Raw genomic sequence first — 16,544 nt, forward strand, 5'->3', positions numbered from 1 at the left:
GGAGGAGGACAGCAGGGAGGAGGAGGCGAGTCAGGGCCTGAGACCTGAGATTCTTAGCTAGATCCGCAAGATGTCTTTTTTCCCCCTCCATAATGTATTTCCTTTATTAAATATTAAATGTATACATCAAAATATAATATGTTTAAGGGGCGCCCAGATGGCTCAGTCGTTAAGCGTCTGCCTTCAGCTTGGGTCATAATCCCAGTATCCTGGGATCAAGCCCCGAATTGGGCTCCCTGCTCTTCGGGAAGCCCACTTCTTCCTTTCCCACTCCCCCTGCTTATATTCCCTCTCTCCCTGTCTCTGTCCTTCAAATAAATAAATAAATAAAATCTAAAAAAAAAAAAAAATATATATATATATATATATATATAGTATGTTTAAGGAATAGAGAATAATAAAACAAACATCCCTGAGTCCACTGCTCAAATTAAGACACAGAACACCACAAATACATTTAGAGCATTCCCTGCAGGGGTCTTAAGCAGCCAGTCAGGACTCTGCAGAGGGCTCGGAAGAGAGAGACCTGTGAGGCAAGGCCTGAAATGCCTTGTAAACTCATTTATCCTCTCAGGCATGAGGTACCTGGTGGCCTTTGGCTGCTAAAACTTACTGTATAGCTACATCTGCCCACAATAAGGCTGCCTCAGCTAAGGAAAGCACCTGGCTTCCTTGCATTGGGCACAGATTACATCAGCGCAATCATCCATTCAGTCCTTCAGTTTCCAGACATGTGTAGGTGAGCTCCTTGCACCATCTGGGCACCCCTGCTGTGGGAGGCAGGTGACTTTAAGAGAGTCGGGAGTGCCGGGACAGGAGGCAGCATGGAGGAGGGTGGGGGGTTGAACCTAGAGGGAAGGGTTTGGGGAGGCTTCCTGGGACAGGTCCTGTCTGAGCCAAGTCCTCAAGTACATAAGTTAGACTTCTTTGGTTGTAAGCAAGGGAAATCTAATGTGACTGACTAAGTGAAAGAGGAACTCTTTGGGGCTGTAATTGAAAACCCAAATCAGGGCCGCCTGGGTGGGTCAGGGGGTCAAGCCTCTGCCTTCTGCTCAGGTCATGATCCCAAGCTCCTGGGATCAAGTCTTATATCAGGCTCCTTGCTTCGTGGGGAGCCTACTTCTCCCTCTACCTGCCGCTCCTTCTCCGTGTGCAGGTGTTTTTTGTCTGACAAATAAAAAAAAAACTTTTAAAAAACGAAACTTTAAAAAAATCGCAATGACTAGAACAAGAATTATTGTGTCCTATAAGAAAGTTGGAGATCCCAGGATTGATTGATTCCTTGGCTTAATAACATGATGATGATCCAGGTTCTCTCCATCTTTTCGATCTGCAGTCTTTGGTGAACTGTTTTTGGCCTTTAAGCCTTTATGTCCCCTCACGGCCTAAAGACAGTGTATTGGCTCCAGGCATTTCATTCTCGCGGAGCCACACTCAGAGTGGGAAGTGAAAACATCCTTTTGGCCATTTTCAAAAGAAGGAAGAGTCCTACCCGGCCCCAGTCCCTTGGTTGACGTTCTTTGTGTCTCATTGGTCAGAGTGGAGTCACATGCTCCTATCTAGACCAATCACTGACAATGGAGTAGACTAATAGAGACTGCCTCTCTCCCACTCCTGGGGAGGAGTTTAGCTCCTCTAGAGCACGTGATTACCTGGTAATTGAATGAAATCTGGATCTTTTTTTAAATTAGCATATTAACATATAATGTATGATTAGCCCCAGGGGTACAGGTCTGTGAATCATCAGGCTTACACACTTCATAGCACTCAGCATAGCACATACTGTCTCCAATGTCCATAACCCAACCGCCCTCTCCCTAACGCCCCCCCCACAACCCTGTTTGATTTTTTTTTTTTTAAGATTTTATTTATTTATTTCACAGAGAGAGATCACAAGTAGGCAGAGAGGCAGGCAGAGAGAGAGGAAGGGAAGCAGGCTCCCCGCTGAGCAGAAAGCCCCATTTGGTGCTGGATCCCAGGACCCTGAGACCATGACCTGAGTTGGAGGCAGAGGCTTTAACCCACTGAGCCACCCAGGCGCCCCCGGTGGGGAAGGGGGGAGTGTCTTGTTTGCAACCAAAAGACACACCAGCCTTGACTAATTTAAATAAAAAGCAGATCTATTTACAGGTAACCTGCAGGCTCTTTCAAACGGTTGGGAGCTCTACAGACAGGAGCGATCCCCCAAACAAAGACAAAGATACTTCCAACTTGTACCTCCAATGTTCTGTTACAGCCACTGCCACTGTCCTTGTAAGCATCAGTCCCAGCTTAATTGCGCCATTAGTCCTAGTTCAAAGTCTGGGTTACGGGCCTTGCCCAGTCTTCAGGGAAGGCTGGGAAAGTGCAGGCTTGACCTTTTCAGCTTCCACAAGGAGGGAAGGACTCATTTACATAAATTGGGAGATTTCCCAAATACAGGAAGAGGGTTTAGCAGCTGGGTAGGCAAGAGGAGTGACACATGTCCACAGTGTACTATCCTGAAGGCATCTGGGGAAGACTGAGCTCGCAGAAGTGAGGAACTGGGTCTTTTGTCCCCAGAGCCCTCCTGGCACGGTGCCCAGCCCCAAGGAAGGGGTGGAGGGAATGTTTGCTGAGCACGTTCTGTCAGCAGGGGAGTGATGTGAGCAGACTTCATCAGAGGGGCCAGAGAGCCCCAGCCTCCAGCAGGCGGTGAGGAGGACTTGGGCAGGGGCTGGGCAGCAGGCACAGGAAACCTGTGTTTGCAAACACCTACCTTCTTGTCCCCCACAAACCTCTCATGTGACTGAGGTAGTTTGATTTAAACTCCTGCCCTCCTCCATACCTTGGCTCTCAGCTAATGACCCCTTTTTACTTCAGGGAGACAAGAAGGCCAGGGAGGTCACTCTGTCATCCTGTCATTCGCACAGACCTGAGTCCCTCCCGTTGCTTCAGCACTCAGGGGTCTCGGTTCCTTTGGCCCTACCACTTCTGCTTCAGTTTCTTCCCTCTCCCTCCTCCCAAACCATGCCCACAATCCTGCAAACAAGCTCTAGTTTCTTCCATCTTTAAAAAGTAGACAACCTCCCAGGACTCCACCTCTCTCTGGGTGCTGCCCTGTTTCTCTGCCCCCTTCACAGCAAAGTTTCTGAATGAGTGGCCTCTGGGTGCTCACAGACACTGCTCCCTGACGCCAGCACGCCACCCCAGGTTTCTTCCGTGTCCCACGGAGAACAGGCTGGGCCGTGTGACTGACTCTGACCAATGAAACATGAGCAGGAAGGCTGTGTGCTGCTTGAAACAGAAGCCTGTAGTTGCCCACAGTATCTGTCCCTTCTGTCCCCTCTGCCGTGAGACAGGTAGGGTTCTGGGTAGAAGATGTGTTCTCCACCCAGATCCCTGAGCAAGAAACCAGCCTCTGTCATGAGCCACTGAGACCCTGGGGCCACTTATCACATACCCATCGCCTGACTTGTCCTGACTGACCCAGTGCTGTCTCCCCATTCACTCTTCCTCCCCTTCTAGCGTGAATTCCGCGCCCACCTTTCTCCCAGAAATGAACTTTCTGGCGTCACCAGTTATCTCCATGTTGCCAAACAGCCGCACTTCATCTCTCAGCCCCCATCCTGGCGGAGTCCGCCTTCCTTATTGGACCACTCTTGGCTTCAGTCCCACCACGTGCTGTGGCTTTCCTTTGACATCACTGGCCACTCCTTCTCCTATACATTCCAGAATTGTGTTGCTGGAGGCCTCGATCCTATATCCCCCTCTTGACAGGTGGCTTCATCCATTCCCACAGATTTAAATACCATCTCTATGCCCATGACTCCTGAGTGTGCTTCTCATCTCCAGTTTGCCGCCAGTTAAACATCTCTGTCAGGCTCTGCAGACTTCGCATGTCCTAAATGAAGCTCCCCAAAGCAGGCCCCCATGCTTGCTTTCCCAGGGTTCCTCCCGTCTCACTGTACCCTTATCCTCTGTAGCCACCCCATCCCTTCCTCACCCTGGTCCACCTGTGTGTCCTGTGAATTCTACATCCTAAACATTTCTCATTCTGTCTACTGCACTCTGATTCCATGGCCCCACCCCGCTTTTTGTCCCCCCATCTATGCTCCAGTAGCAGCCCCCCAAATCCCATCATGCTGCTCCCCCTTCACACTCTTCCGTGCCTGCTCACCATACCCAGAATTAGATCCAGACTCTTCAACCGAGGCTTTGAAGTTCCTACAAAGCCTGCCTCCTACTTTGCTGACTGCATCTCCTGCCCGTCCCTTCTTCCCTCATCTATACTAAGTTTGGTGCTTTCCCACGGCCTTTACACCTGCTGTTCCCTCTGTTCTTTGGCTCCTTTCTTTCCTTTAGGTTTCAACTCAGGTGTTGCTGCTCAGGGAGGCCCTGCGTGAGCCCACAAACTAATGTCAGTACCCTCCCCCCGCCGTTTGTCTCAGTCTTTCTTTCTTTTTTTTTTTAGAGACTTTTTTTTTATTTATTTGAGAGAGAGAGGGAGACAGAGATAGCGAGGGAGAGCACGAGCAGGGAGGAGAGGAAGGCAGAGGCTCAACCAACTGAGCCACCCAGGTGCCCCAATTTGTCTCCGTCTTAACCTTGTGTCCCCAGTGTCTACCACCCTTTGTCAGTTGGGTCTTGTCTGGTCCCTTTAATCATCTCCCTGCTGGAGTGTGTAGGCTCCGTGAGGGAAGGAGCTGGATCTCACTGTTGCAGCACGAAGCCCAGCGCAAACTCATGTGAATGAAGGAATCAGGGGATAGATTCAAAACAGGGTGGTCGGGTGATCGATACCCCAGGTGTGAATTCTGAACGCCTTTCCCTGACAACAAGGTTGGCTGTTCCAGGAACTAGGAACAAGGGCTCCTGGAAGAGAGTTCTGTACCTGCTTCTCACAGGCTGGGTCCTGTCTCCTGTTTCGTGTCAGCCAGTGCCAGGGCCTTCAGGATTAGGTAGATCCCCGGCCCTACTCACTGTCCCTCACATCCCCTCAGTGACCCCCAGTCAGGCAATAGACACTTGCTCCTGGGGACAGTCCCAGGCCCACAGAGAGTCACCTGCCCCACCAAACACAGCTGAGATACCACTCCAGTTTCAGTGAACCTGTCTGGGTGCAGGTTGGTTCACAGTTTGCTGTGGTGTTGAGGGAGGGACAGTGGGCTCCAGGGTTTGGAGGGAGGAGGTAGAACTCAGAGCGTTCTCAAAACCTCCTGGGAAGGACTGACTCTCAGAAGCACACGGCCCTCAGCCTTGGGCTGTCATAGCCCAGATTCTGGGGCCCCCAAACTGAGAAGCAAATTTGAATAACATGGGACACATTTTTATGAGCCCCAGAGGGGCTTCCTGAGCTGAAGGTAGAGCCCGAATACCTGGGGCATTCTGCAGAGTCGGCAGCTCCAAATGGAGATGGATGGACTGGGAGGAAGGGCAAAGTAGAGAGAGGTCAAGACCCCATCCCCACCTGCTGTGCCCTGGGGGCAGCCAAGCCCTGGCAGGGAAGGAACTTGAATCTAGGTCTGAGCCCGGACTCAGTGTCTGATCTGTCAGGTCCCTCTGCTACGCCTCTGGGCTCTGGGAGCGGCAGCGTGGGTGGGTGAAAGCCAGGGTATACTGGGGGTTGGGGAGAACCCCGAGGGGGTGAGCAGCAGCTCCCTTGATAACAGTACCAGTAATACAATCATCACCCTTAGCAATGCCTCTCCTTCAGCTCGCCCCGGGCTATGGTTCAGAGGCACAGCCTCACTGAGCGCTTCCAACACCCAGTAAGGCTGGTGCTCGGCCTCCCAGTTCCTGGACTAAAAAAATGAGGCCTTGGAAGTTTAGTGACCTGCCCAGGTTCCCCAGCTGAAGGGTGCTCCCAGTGGGGCTGGTCCCAAAGCCAGGCAATACTGGGGTATAGAGCTCCTCACGCCAGCCTCCAGCAACCCACCTGCCCCCCAAGAAGGCACCCCGCAGCAAGGAGGTGGCAGACGCAGCTAGGCCAACCTGGGGAGCCTGTAGGGAGGCCCCCTGAGTGCTCGGCGGCCCGGTTAGCATGGCCTCCCAGCCAGGCCTGTGCAGGGCGCTCGCCATGGCAGGAAAAAGCCAAGGACTCTTCTGGTAAGGGGCCACTGGCTTTCCACTGCTGAGAGTGACCCTGGAGTAGGTAGGGCATTGAGCCTGTAGGGAGGAGAGCGGGAGCTAAAGGCAAAGCCAGAGTGAGTGTCGAGATAATATGGGGAGATCTCAGACCCGGGACCCCTCTCTGGGCTGGAGTTCAGGGATGCTGCAGGACGAAAGTGCCGAGGCTGTCAGCCCCCTTGGTGGCCTCCAGAGATAAAGATGAGCTTGCACACACACGTGCCTGTACTCAGATACTGCATACATGTGTGTATGAGGCCATGTACACGCATGGCTAAACACACGCAGTAGTACACATGTGCACAGAAATATATTCAGATCCATGTGCACACACACAGGTTCCTTGTAGACTGGGCCTGCTTCCCAGGCTGCAGGCAGTAGACCTGAGGCGGGGGTTTCTAGAGAACACTCATGCTTCCTGCCTGTGTGTCCCCTCCCCTTCCTGGGCCCAGAGATTTTGGTTTTCAGAAGGAGGGCTTGGTCTTGGCCTCAGATAGGGTGACTGACTTGTCCTGGTTTGTTTGGGCCTTACCGGTTTTAGCCCTGAAAGTACCAAGTCCTGGGAGAGCCCTGAGTCCCAGGCCAAGCTGGGTTGGTCAACTGCCCCTTTGACAGGCCTGGTGTGTATCTTCCCTTGCCGAACTCTCCCCACCCTTTGTCCCTTCTCTGATGGTCCAGGGGCCATCGAGAGAGAGCCACAGCTGAGGCTGCTCTTCCTGGCGGCCTTGGTATTAGTAAGAACCACTCTGTTTATTGAGCACCTGCTATGTTCCAGGCACCATTCTAGGCCCCAGGGGCTCAGCAGGGAATGCCCCAGACAAAATCACTGTCCTCAGGGAGTTGACATTCAGTGGGAGGGGACAGAAAAGGAGCAAGATATAATTTATTAGAGGAGGATGAGTGTTAAACGGGGAAGTAAAATAGGGATGGATTCCTTCCCTATATTAAATAGGCTGCTCTGGAAGGCCTGACTGAGAATGTGACCCTGGGAGAGATGGGAAGGCTGGGGTCAGGGCAGGGGCCCTGCAGGTGTCCAAGGCAGCTCTCCAGGAGGAAGGAGCAGCCAAAGGTTGGAGGCAGGACATACCCAACACATGAAGAAGAGGAAGGAGGAAGAGGCTAGGAGAGGAAGGGCGGGAGTTGAGGGGCGGTGGTCAGGGCTCTGGTAAATCTGAAGGGTCTTACTGAGCACAATGGGGCCAAGGAGGGTCTGAGTGGAGGGGTCACATGCTCTGACTCAGACTTGCGCTGCTGTGTTAGGAGACATGGAGGGGCAAGGCTGGGGCCTGGGGACTGCTCAGGAGCCTATGGCACTAGGCCAGGGGAGAGATGACAGGGCCCAGGCTGGGGTGGTCGCCAGGAGACACGGGTGGATTCTGGGTACGTTTTGAAGTTGCGCCCGCAGGACTCCTGGCAGACTGGGCATGAAGTTAGAGAGAGGAGTTGGCATGAGTCCGAGGACCTTGCCTGATCAGCCAGAATGAAGGCGCTGCCTTCACCGGAGACGGAGAAGATGCGAAGATGCAGGTGAAGGCGGCTTGGGGGGTGGAGGAGCCACGGCTCACCTTCGGAGGGACTGCATTGGACACATGGAGTTCTGGAGGAGGCAGGTGGATCACAGGTGTCTTCAGCGGGGGGCTGAGGAGGGAAGCCCAGTTTCCCTGGACTGGCTTCCTTGTCTCCAGGGCTGGGCCAGACTGGGGTGAGGGGACGCTACAGGAAGTGGCCTGCACTGGGGTGTGGCATGGAGGGATGGTGCCAAATGGGCTGGGGCGCCAGTAGCTCTGTCCAGCGCAGCCAGCCTGGCCCGAGGCTGTTATCTGACCAGCAGAGCCATTTGGTTAGCATCGATTGGCTCAGGGAAAAGGCTGGGGCAGGAGGGTGGGAGAGAGGGGCCCTGTGGGGAGGGCGGGGGCTGTAGAGCCAGAGGGATTGGCCACAGGACTGATGCGTCTCTGAGGCCCCAGGAGCCCTGTGGACCTGCCTGGTGGCCTTCAGGGGATTCCAGTCCTTGGGGCTGTCCCTGCCCTGTAGGGAGAGGTGGTGGGGGTGGAGGATCTGAGACCTTGGGGCCAGGGAGGGCCTGCCCCAGGCAACTTGGAGCTTCTGGATTTGAAGGCAGGGGGTGAGACCTGTTCCACCATCCTCTTCACCAGCTTTGTGGCCTCCACCAGCCTCTCCGCCCCCACCTCCAACCCCCATGTGCCTCATTTCTTCTGCAATAGGTGTGGTGGTGTGAGGAGACCATGTAAAGAACCTGATCCATGTTTAGGACTGGGTCTTCCTCCTTGTTTAGCTCCCTCCTGCTTCCAGGGTGGGCAAGCTGCAGGACCCCTGCCACTCTGGTCATCTGGCCTAGGACTGGACCAGAGGTCCTGTCAGTGCTGGTTCCAATGGTGACCTCTCTGGCCTCCCCAGGCCTGGGTGTCCCCAGGTGTTAAAGCTTCTGGGAAGCTCTGGTTACTCATAGAGGCAGAGAGAAAAGGGGGTCTGGGGTAAGGGAGGGGCACACTTCCTGTTTCCCCACCTCAGTGCCTTTGCATATGCTGTGCCTTTCACCTGTTATGCCCTTCCCACCCATCCTGCCAGGTCCAGCTCCACAGGACCCTTCATAAACACATCTAGGGTTGCTGAGTAGCCTGGATGAGGTGCTGCCCATGTTCCAACCACTCATCCCCTCCCCCTGCATGGTCCCTCCCAGCAGGTGAAGGGTTTTGTGTTTTGTAGGAAGGAGGATGTGTAAACAATACAATCTCTACTGGGGGTATTCTCTATGCTACCAGGGGAGCAGAAGGCTTCATGGAGGAGGTGGCATAGGGGTGGCAGAGACCTTCCCTGAGCTTCCCCTTATATATACACCATTAGGTGCCTACTCTGGGCCCCAGCACCTGACCAGACTGCCTGGGATTCGGGGCCCCTCTATCTGCTAATGAACACACGAGGGCTTGCCCAGTTCATCCCGGGGCTCCTCCCTGGGCTCCTCCCTGCCTAGCACATTGGACACTGCAAGAGGGCAAGTACTGAAAGGAGGAATGAATGAGCCTGCGGAGCCTTGGGTGAGCTCAGATGTGAGGGAGGCCAGGAGGTTTGGGAGTAGCTGAGCAGTCAGTGGGGTGCGTGTCCCTGGAGGAGAGAAGGAGGAGAGCCTGAGGAAGGAGGGATGAGGCCCAGCCTGGCTTTCTTCAGTCCCTTGAGGCAGAGCAGCAACCGCTGCTCCACCAGGAGAGGGCTGAGGAGGTAGATGGGAGGGGGTGCAACTCCCCTTCACAGGCTGCTAATTTGTGATCTTAAAGTACTCAGCAAAGACACCCGCCCCATTGTTAGTACCTTAATCAGGCATTCAGTGGGGTTGGGGCTCCCACTGGCACACGGAGGGGACATAGGAGGAGCTGCCTGGCTGGGTGACGGTCCAGGACTGAAGCACCTATTGGCTTCAGGTGGGTGAGTTTGGCTGGGAGGGCTGGCCCAGGGCTGGCCCAGGACCTTGGAGATGGGACCAGCTTCCAGGGTGGAAAAGCAAATTCAGCAGGGACCCACCCCAGTGCCCAGTGGAAGGAGGCAGGGGTAGGGCAAGGGCAGGTTCCCTGGTCTGGCTGCCAGGCATGTGGGCAGCACAGAAGGATGGAGAGCGGCTCCAAGCAGTTGGCTGGGGACCCTGCCTCCTCCTGGGCCCCTCTCATAGGAAGGACATGGAGGGCTCCTGCCCTGGGTCCTGCCTTGACCCCACACACCTGCCATGGTGTGTTCACATGCTGGCTGCTCAGCCCATGCCTAGATTTGGGGGCATTTGGTTTTTTTCATCCAAACTGGGGTCTCTGCTTGGTTTCCCTGTGCCCCGACATTTCCTGGGGGCACCTAGGAATCTTCTAGACACCTTCTAAGGAAGGGTTATGGCTCTCCTTGGGGCCCCCAGCTTCTCAGGGGGCACTTCAGAGAAGCCCACCTCCGGGGCCTTATGGGGACACAGCCGCAACATCAGATGGAAGGATTGTCGGCCCCCATCCAGGTCGGTGGGGGCCAGGGAAAACCCCCACCACATAGTAATGCTGGGGATCAGAGGATCGCAAGCAGGAGCACTTTGTAAACTTCATAAGCTGCACAAATGTCGAGTGGTATTAGTACTAAGCCTGCCATAGCTTACCCCTGCCCCCAGGGTCTGGTGTGGCACTGTGTGTCCCACAAGCACCAGTTCATGGCCATGGCCTGGTCCCCTTTAGCACAATGAGCCCTGTGAAGGCCCCTGAGCTGGGAGGGGGCCCCCCAGGCCCCCCCAGGATGGCAAGGTGGGGACCCCTTCCCTGGGGTGAGGTTCCTGGGAGACAGCAGCCTGGGCAGGGGTGAGGGGTGCCTGCCGAGAGAGGGGAAAGGGGCTGTCAGATTCTGTGGAAGCTGCAGCCAGTGTGGGGTGGGCCCTCCTCCCATCCCTGGCTTTTGGAGGCTCAAAGCATCTTGCAGGTTCCCCAAGACTCAGTTGGGGCTTGGTGTCCAGGCTCCTAGTCCCTCACACTCTTGCTTCCCCCTGCACAGTTGGGACCCTCTGCCAGACTGTGGTGGGCAATGGGGGCCTCAAGGTCAGACCCGAGTCTCCATGTGGGGCACACTGGCAAAGCAATCACCTCCTACTCATGTTACAGAGAGGGAAACTGAGGCTGAGGCCTGCAGGCCATGTAGTGGTGGTGATGACTGAAGACACTGCAGGAACCACCTAGAGCATGGCCCGGCCCGGAAAGGGTCTTTACAGCTGCACTGCCACCACCGCCACCGCCACCGAGGTCATAATTGCTCTGAAATCGCAACCGAACCCAATTATGCAAAAACGAAATTATATGCGATGATTTTTATGTTGAAAACGTTCGGTGGAAGCCGGGTGATTACAGGGGGACGGGAAGCAGCTGCCACTCTCTGGGAGCCCATAACTCCCAACAGCTGGGAACTGTCACTAATTTACGATGCTGTTTCTGCCGGGGAATGATGGGGTGGCAGTGGCGGCTGGGCCTGCCTGAGACTGACCAGGAGGCTGGGCCAGCAGCAGGCCTGGGAGCCTGGCCTAGTGGCCCGGGTGAGGCTGGGAGCAGGCCGGTCGGAGAGCGGCCAGGAGTGTGAATTCTTTCTACATGCTCTGGGCAGAGCTGACAGCAGGAATCAGCTGAGCTGCCCCAGGGCCTGGCCTTCTCCCTAGAGGCCCAGCTGGCCAAGCTGGAAGGGACGGGCAAGAGGCCAAACCTGGGCAGGGACGGACGAGATGGCCGCCTGGCCCTGCAGGGTGGGGGTTACCGGCCTGGAGCCTGTCCTTGCTCGCCGGCGCGCCTGCCGGGCAGCCTGGGGCAGCTGCGACCCTGGAAAAAGGCAGGTAATGATGATCGTCTATAATGAGGCCTCTCGGATAATGAGCACGGGGCTATTATCCGACCACAGGCTGGACACATCCGAAAATAAATTATTTTAAGGATCCATTAACGAATGCCTAATTAATGCCCAATTAGAGGGAAGTTACAGAGGAAATGCTCCGGACGGTGGAGAGGCAAAGCCTTGTTTGCAACCACCAGCCGGGAGGACACAGCCTGGGAGTGAGATGCGGAGAGGGGAGGGGCCAGAAGATGGACCAGATAGGGGGGGCCCAAAACCAGGCAGCCCTGGTGTCTCCCCCCAGCCTTCACACGTGTCCCCTTAGCACATCCTCCCAGTGCCGCAAGGAACACCAGTACTATTTAGAAATGAGGAAACTGAGTCACAGAGCGCTGTCACGTATTTGAGGACACAGAAGGCACCCTAAATAAGACAGCTTTTGAGATGAACTTTGGTGTCTTGCATGCATGCTTTGTTATTAAGAAGACGCTAAAAGACTTAGGGCGCCTGGGTGGCTCAGTCGTGAGGCATCTGCCTTGTTCAGTCTTTGGGCATGTGCCTTCGGCTCAGGTCATGATCCCGGAGTCCTGGGTCCGAGCCCCTGCCTCGGGCTCCCTGCTTCGGGCTCCCTGCTTCTCCCTCTTCCACTCCCGTGCTCGTGTTCCCTCTCTCACTGTCTTTCTCTGTCAAATAAATAAAATATTGGAAAAAAAAAAAAGTTAAAGGACTCTTCAGGCCTCCATATATTTACTTTGTTAGACCAGGAGTCTGAATCAGTACCTGTTCATGTGCTGTTATACAGTAAATGGCAGAGCTGGGAGAGGAACCCCCACCCCAGCACGCTCGTGGGAGTCTGGGGGCGGAGCAGGGCTTGGGGCGGGACTTTAAGGTACGTTCCGGCGGGCGTCCCTGAACTCCCTAGCTGCGGGGCCTGCGGTTGGCCCCCTCCGCGGGGGTGGAGCGCCAGAGTGTCATCTGTCACCGCGTGAGGGCCCCGCTTGGGCCTGACCCCCGCCTTCCTCCCAGCAGGAACCTCCCACAGAGGGCTGCCACCCCAGACCGCTGAGTTGGGCACAGCCCAGGACAGAGCCCTGCCAAGGGGTGGGGGGATGGTGCGCCCTTCCGTCCCCCGCCTCCCCGAGACACCCCTGACCTGGCTGTGCTCTCTCTTCCCTCTCCATACCCTCCCCCCCCACCCCACCCCCCGCCAGGGTGCTGTGTGGAACTATTGCTGCTGCTGCTGGCTGGGGAGCTGCCCCTGGGCGGCGGCTGCCCGCGGGACTGCGTGTGCTACCCGGCACCCATGACGGTCAGCTGCCAGGCGCACAACTTCGCTGCCATCCCCGAGGGCATCCCGGAGGACAGCGAACGCATCTTCCTGCAGAACAACCGCATCACCGTCCTCCAGCAGGGCCACTTCAGCCCGGCTATGGTCACCCTGTGGATCTACTCCAACAACATCACCTTCATTGATCCCAACACCTTCGAGGGCTTCGTGCACCTGGAGGAGCTGGACCTTGGCGACAACCGGCAGCTGCGGACCCTGGCGCCGGAGACCTTCCAGGGCCTGGTGAAGCTGCACGCCCTCTACCTCTACAAGTGCGGGCTCAGCGCCCTACCCGCAGGCATCTTCAGCGGGCTGCACAGCCTGCAGTACCTCTACCTGCAGGACAATCACATCGAGTACCTCCAGGACGACATCTTCGTGGACCTGGTCAACCTCAGCCACCTGTTCCTCCATGGCAACAAGCTGTGGAGCCTGGGCCAGGACACATTCCGGGGACTGGTGAACTTGGACCGGCTGCTGCTGCACGAGAACCAGCTGCAGTGGGTCCACCACAAGGCTTTCCACGACCTCCACCGGCTGACCACCCTCTTTCTCTTCAACAACAGCCTGTCGGAGCTGCAGGGCGACTGCCTGGCGCCCTTGGGAGCCCTGGAGTTCCTCCGCCTCAACGGGAATGCCTGGGACTGCGGCTGCCGGGCGCACTCGCTGTGGGAATGGCTGCGGAGGTTCCGCGGCTCCAGCTCTGCGGTCCCCTGCGCCTCCCCCGAGGCGCGCCAAGGCCAGGACCTGAAGCTGCTGAGGGCCGAGGACTTCCGGAACTGCACGGGGCCAGCCTCGCCGCACCAGATCAAGTCGCACACGCTCACCACCACCGACAGGGCCGCTCGCAAGGAGCACTACCCGCCCCGCGGCCCGGCCAGGGACAGGGGCCACCCGCATGGCCACCTGCCGGGCTCCCGCCCAGGCTACAGGAAGCCCGGCAAGAACTGCACCAGCCACAGGAATCGCAACCAGGTATCCAAGGCGGGCGCTGGGAAGCAGGCCCACGAGCTGCAGGACTACGCCCCTGACTACCAGCACAAGTTCAGCTTTGACATCATGCCCACCGCCCGGCCCAAGAGGAAGGGCAAGTGTGCCCGCAGGACCCCCATCCGTGCCCCCAGCGGGGTGCAGCAGGCCTCTTCGGGCAGTTCCCTGGGAGCCTCCCTGCTGGCCTGGATACTGGGGCTGGTGGTCACTCTTCGCTGAGGACCTGGGCCGCCAGCACCCAGCACTGCCACAGGTCCACCAAGGAACAGAATCTCTTTTCTTTTTTTGAACAAGCGGAGGGTCTGCTTGCTGGGTTTCAGGCAAAGGCTGGTAAAGGCTTCAGCTGCTGTCTGGGCCCTGCCCCGTGGATTATAAAACCCAAAGTGTACAGCCCCAAAGTGGGAAGGGCATCACATCCAGCTGTCCCGGCCAGGCCCTGGCGAGCGCCCGCAGACAGCATCCATCCAGCAAGGCAGTTAAAGCACGCAAAATGAATTCTTCATTAGCAACAATGGGACAGTGCCCCCCGCCCCCCCAGGAGCTGGGCTCTGTGGAATCCCAGTCACTGGAGAGGTCTGAAGGGCCCTGCCAATCCTGGAGGAAGCGAGACTCAGAGGAGAACAGACGAGGCTCACCCAAGCGGCTGGGTGGTCCAGCCATCTGGGAGCACAGGAGCAGGTGGCATTTTGGCCCTTGCCTGAGGCCACAGAGTCAACCTGCCCTCACTCCAGCCCTTAGTCTCTCACCCCGGGGGGAACGCCTCTCATTCCTGATGTCTCAGGCAACCCTGGCAGACCCAGGCCCAGCTGCTGGGCTCCAAGAACCAATTACCAAAGGAAAGATCATCAGAGGCTGAAATTCAGAACTGCATCAAATGCAGTGAGGCTCTCACAGGAGGTGCAGTTATAACTTGACTTGTAACTAAACTTGACTTATAACTTGACTTATAACTAAGTCAACTTATATATATATACATGTATATATATATATATATATACACACACACTGTCCACACACATGCACAGGGCCCCTCCCCACCCCCTACCAAACTGTATGTCTTCTCATGTTTATAAACTATACAGAAAACTATATCTGTTGAACTAAGGGTTGTATTGGTGATTTCTAGCAAGAGAAGAGTAGGGTTTTTGTCTAGAATCCCAACCTGGCAATGACAGTCCCCGTCATAACCTGGTCTTGCCAGGATCTAGGACAAAGTGTCAGTGGGAAGGGCCAGGGAGAAGAAGGGGAGGCAGCAAGAATCACTTCAGGGGACCAATCTTCTTCGATGTTTAGAGCATCGCCTTGTTTTTATATGCAACACAAGTCCGGCTGCCACCCCAGAGCACACCAGGGGTCGTTGTCAGAGGCGAGAAGTGAGAAGCAGCTCATGGGACATCAGGGAGCCAGGCCCTAGGGGAGAGCTTGATGGAGAAGGGAACCAGGAGGGGCTCTGGGTCTTTTTTTTTGTGACGGGCAGGCAGCAACCACAGTGTTAGCCCAAGAGGCTGGGCAGTGTCATCGTCCGTTGGCCTAGCATTTTTGCCAGTGACGGTCTGGACAGGCTGGGGAAACTCCGGGCATGAGCCCAGGACTCCAGCACAGCTCAGCTGCTGAATTTTTCCTTGAGGCTCTTTGATGGCCAGCCCAGCAAGAGTCCTGTGCTCAGTGGCAGGAGGGAAAGCATCAGGTGGCCTTAGCAGAAGGGGAACAAAGAGGGCATTTCAAGAACCATCTCAGGCATTTCTGCGTTACGGAGGCCCCCTCCCTCCTGACCCTTCTGAAGATGCCCAGGGACCTGCGGCGGTGGCGGAGGGGGCCAGACTCAGGGGTCAGGAGTGGGGATGTGTGCAGGGCATGGAACAGGCAAGCCCAGTCAGGGGACAGCGGCTCCAGTCAAGGTTGGCCATGCTGCCGGCCAGGGCCCCGCTGGGTACCATCTCCTCTGAGCTCTGCCCAAACCTGAATTCCCCACCAGAGAGGATGTGTGTGAGGAGCAAGAAACACCGAATCCAATGAAAAGAGAAAAACAATAATAAAAAAATTTCTCTTGGACAAGAACCCTGTTTCTCATTTCCTAACCCTACATTCCTGAAGTGGTGGCAGATCGCAGGCTTTTGTGGGGTGGGCGAGCCTGGCTGGGCACAGCGTGTTTGCTGGCGGGAGGAGCCATATGGGGCAGGGGCACGCTGACTCACTGGGATGCATGTGTGCTCACGCATGCGAACGCACGCACACACACACACACACACACACACACACACACGTTCTCCGTTCTAGGGTTCTTCCCTCACCCTCACGGAACATGACTCACTTCCCACACCCTGGCTGTGGATCGGCCCAGTCTCTGCGGCTCTTTCTGGACCAGGCTGGTCCAGGATCCTTCCTGGCTGGTTCCCAAGAGCCGCACCCGCGGCAGCTGAGCTGTGGATTCTTCAGGGCCTCAGGAGTGGCCGGAAGGGAGCTGCCAGTTCCTGGGGCCCAGAGGGCTTCCCAGGAGGCCAGGGATCCACTGAGACAGCAGCAGAGAGGGTCTGGGGGCTGCACCTGCCCCTCTCGCTTCAGAGAAATGAGGCAGTTCTCTCCTCAGTAGAGAGGGGAGAGCTGGGTTTTCAGGTGGGACTGAACAATCTTCCTCTGTACAAGGCTTGAAACCTGCACTAACAGGAGCGAGGGGACGGCAGAGCAAAACACATGCTCTCCCGCTGCCCGCCTGCTCTTCCCCAGGCCGGTGCCGGGGCCTGGCTGTCCCTCGGAACCCGAGGATGTTGTCCTGTTGTTGATTTCATTTCCAGCG

General features: G+C 56.3%; 1 protein-coding gene across 1 annotated transcript in view; it reads left to right on the forward strand.

Annotated features, from left to right (window-relative positions):
* Positions 1-15,808, forward strand: part of RTN4RL1 (reticulon 4 receptor like 1) — a 70,076-nt gene extending 54,268 nt beyond the window's left edge. The window contains exon 2 of the mRNA XM_082707161.1: positions 12,645-15,808. Within this exon, the coding sequence (XP_082563287.1) occupies positions 12,645-13,969 (1,325 nt within the window). The 3' untranslated portion in view covers positions 13,970-15,808. The remainder of the gene's footprint in view (positions 1-12,644) is intronic.
* Positions 15,809-16,544: the final 736 nt, after the last annotated feature.

The sequence above is a fragment of the Mustela nivalis genome, assembly GCF_964662115.1.
Source record: "Mustela nivalis genome assembly, chromosome: 17".
NCBI classification, from domain to species: domain Eukaryota; kingdom Metazoa; phylum Chordata; class Mammalia; order Carnivora; family Mustelidae; genus Mustela; species Mustela nivalis.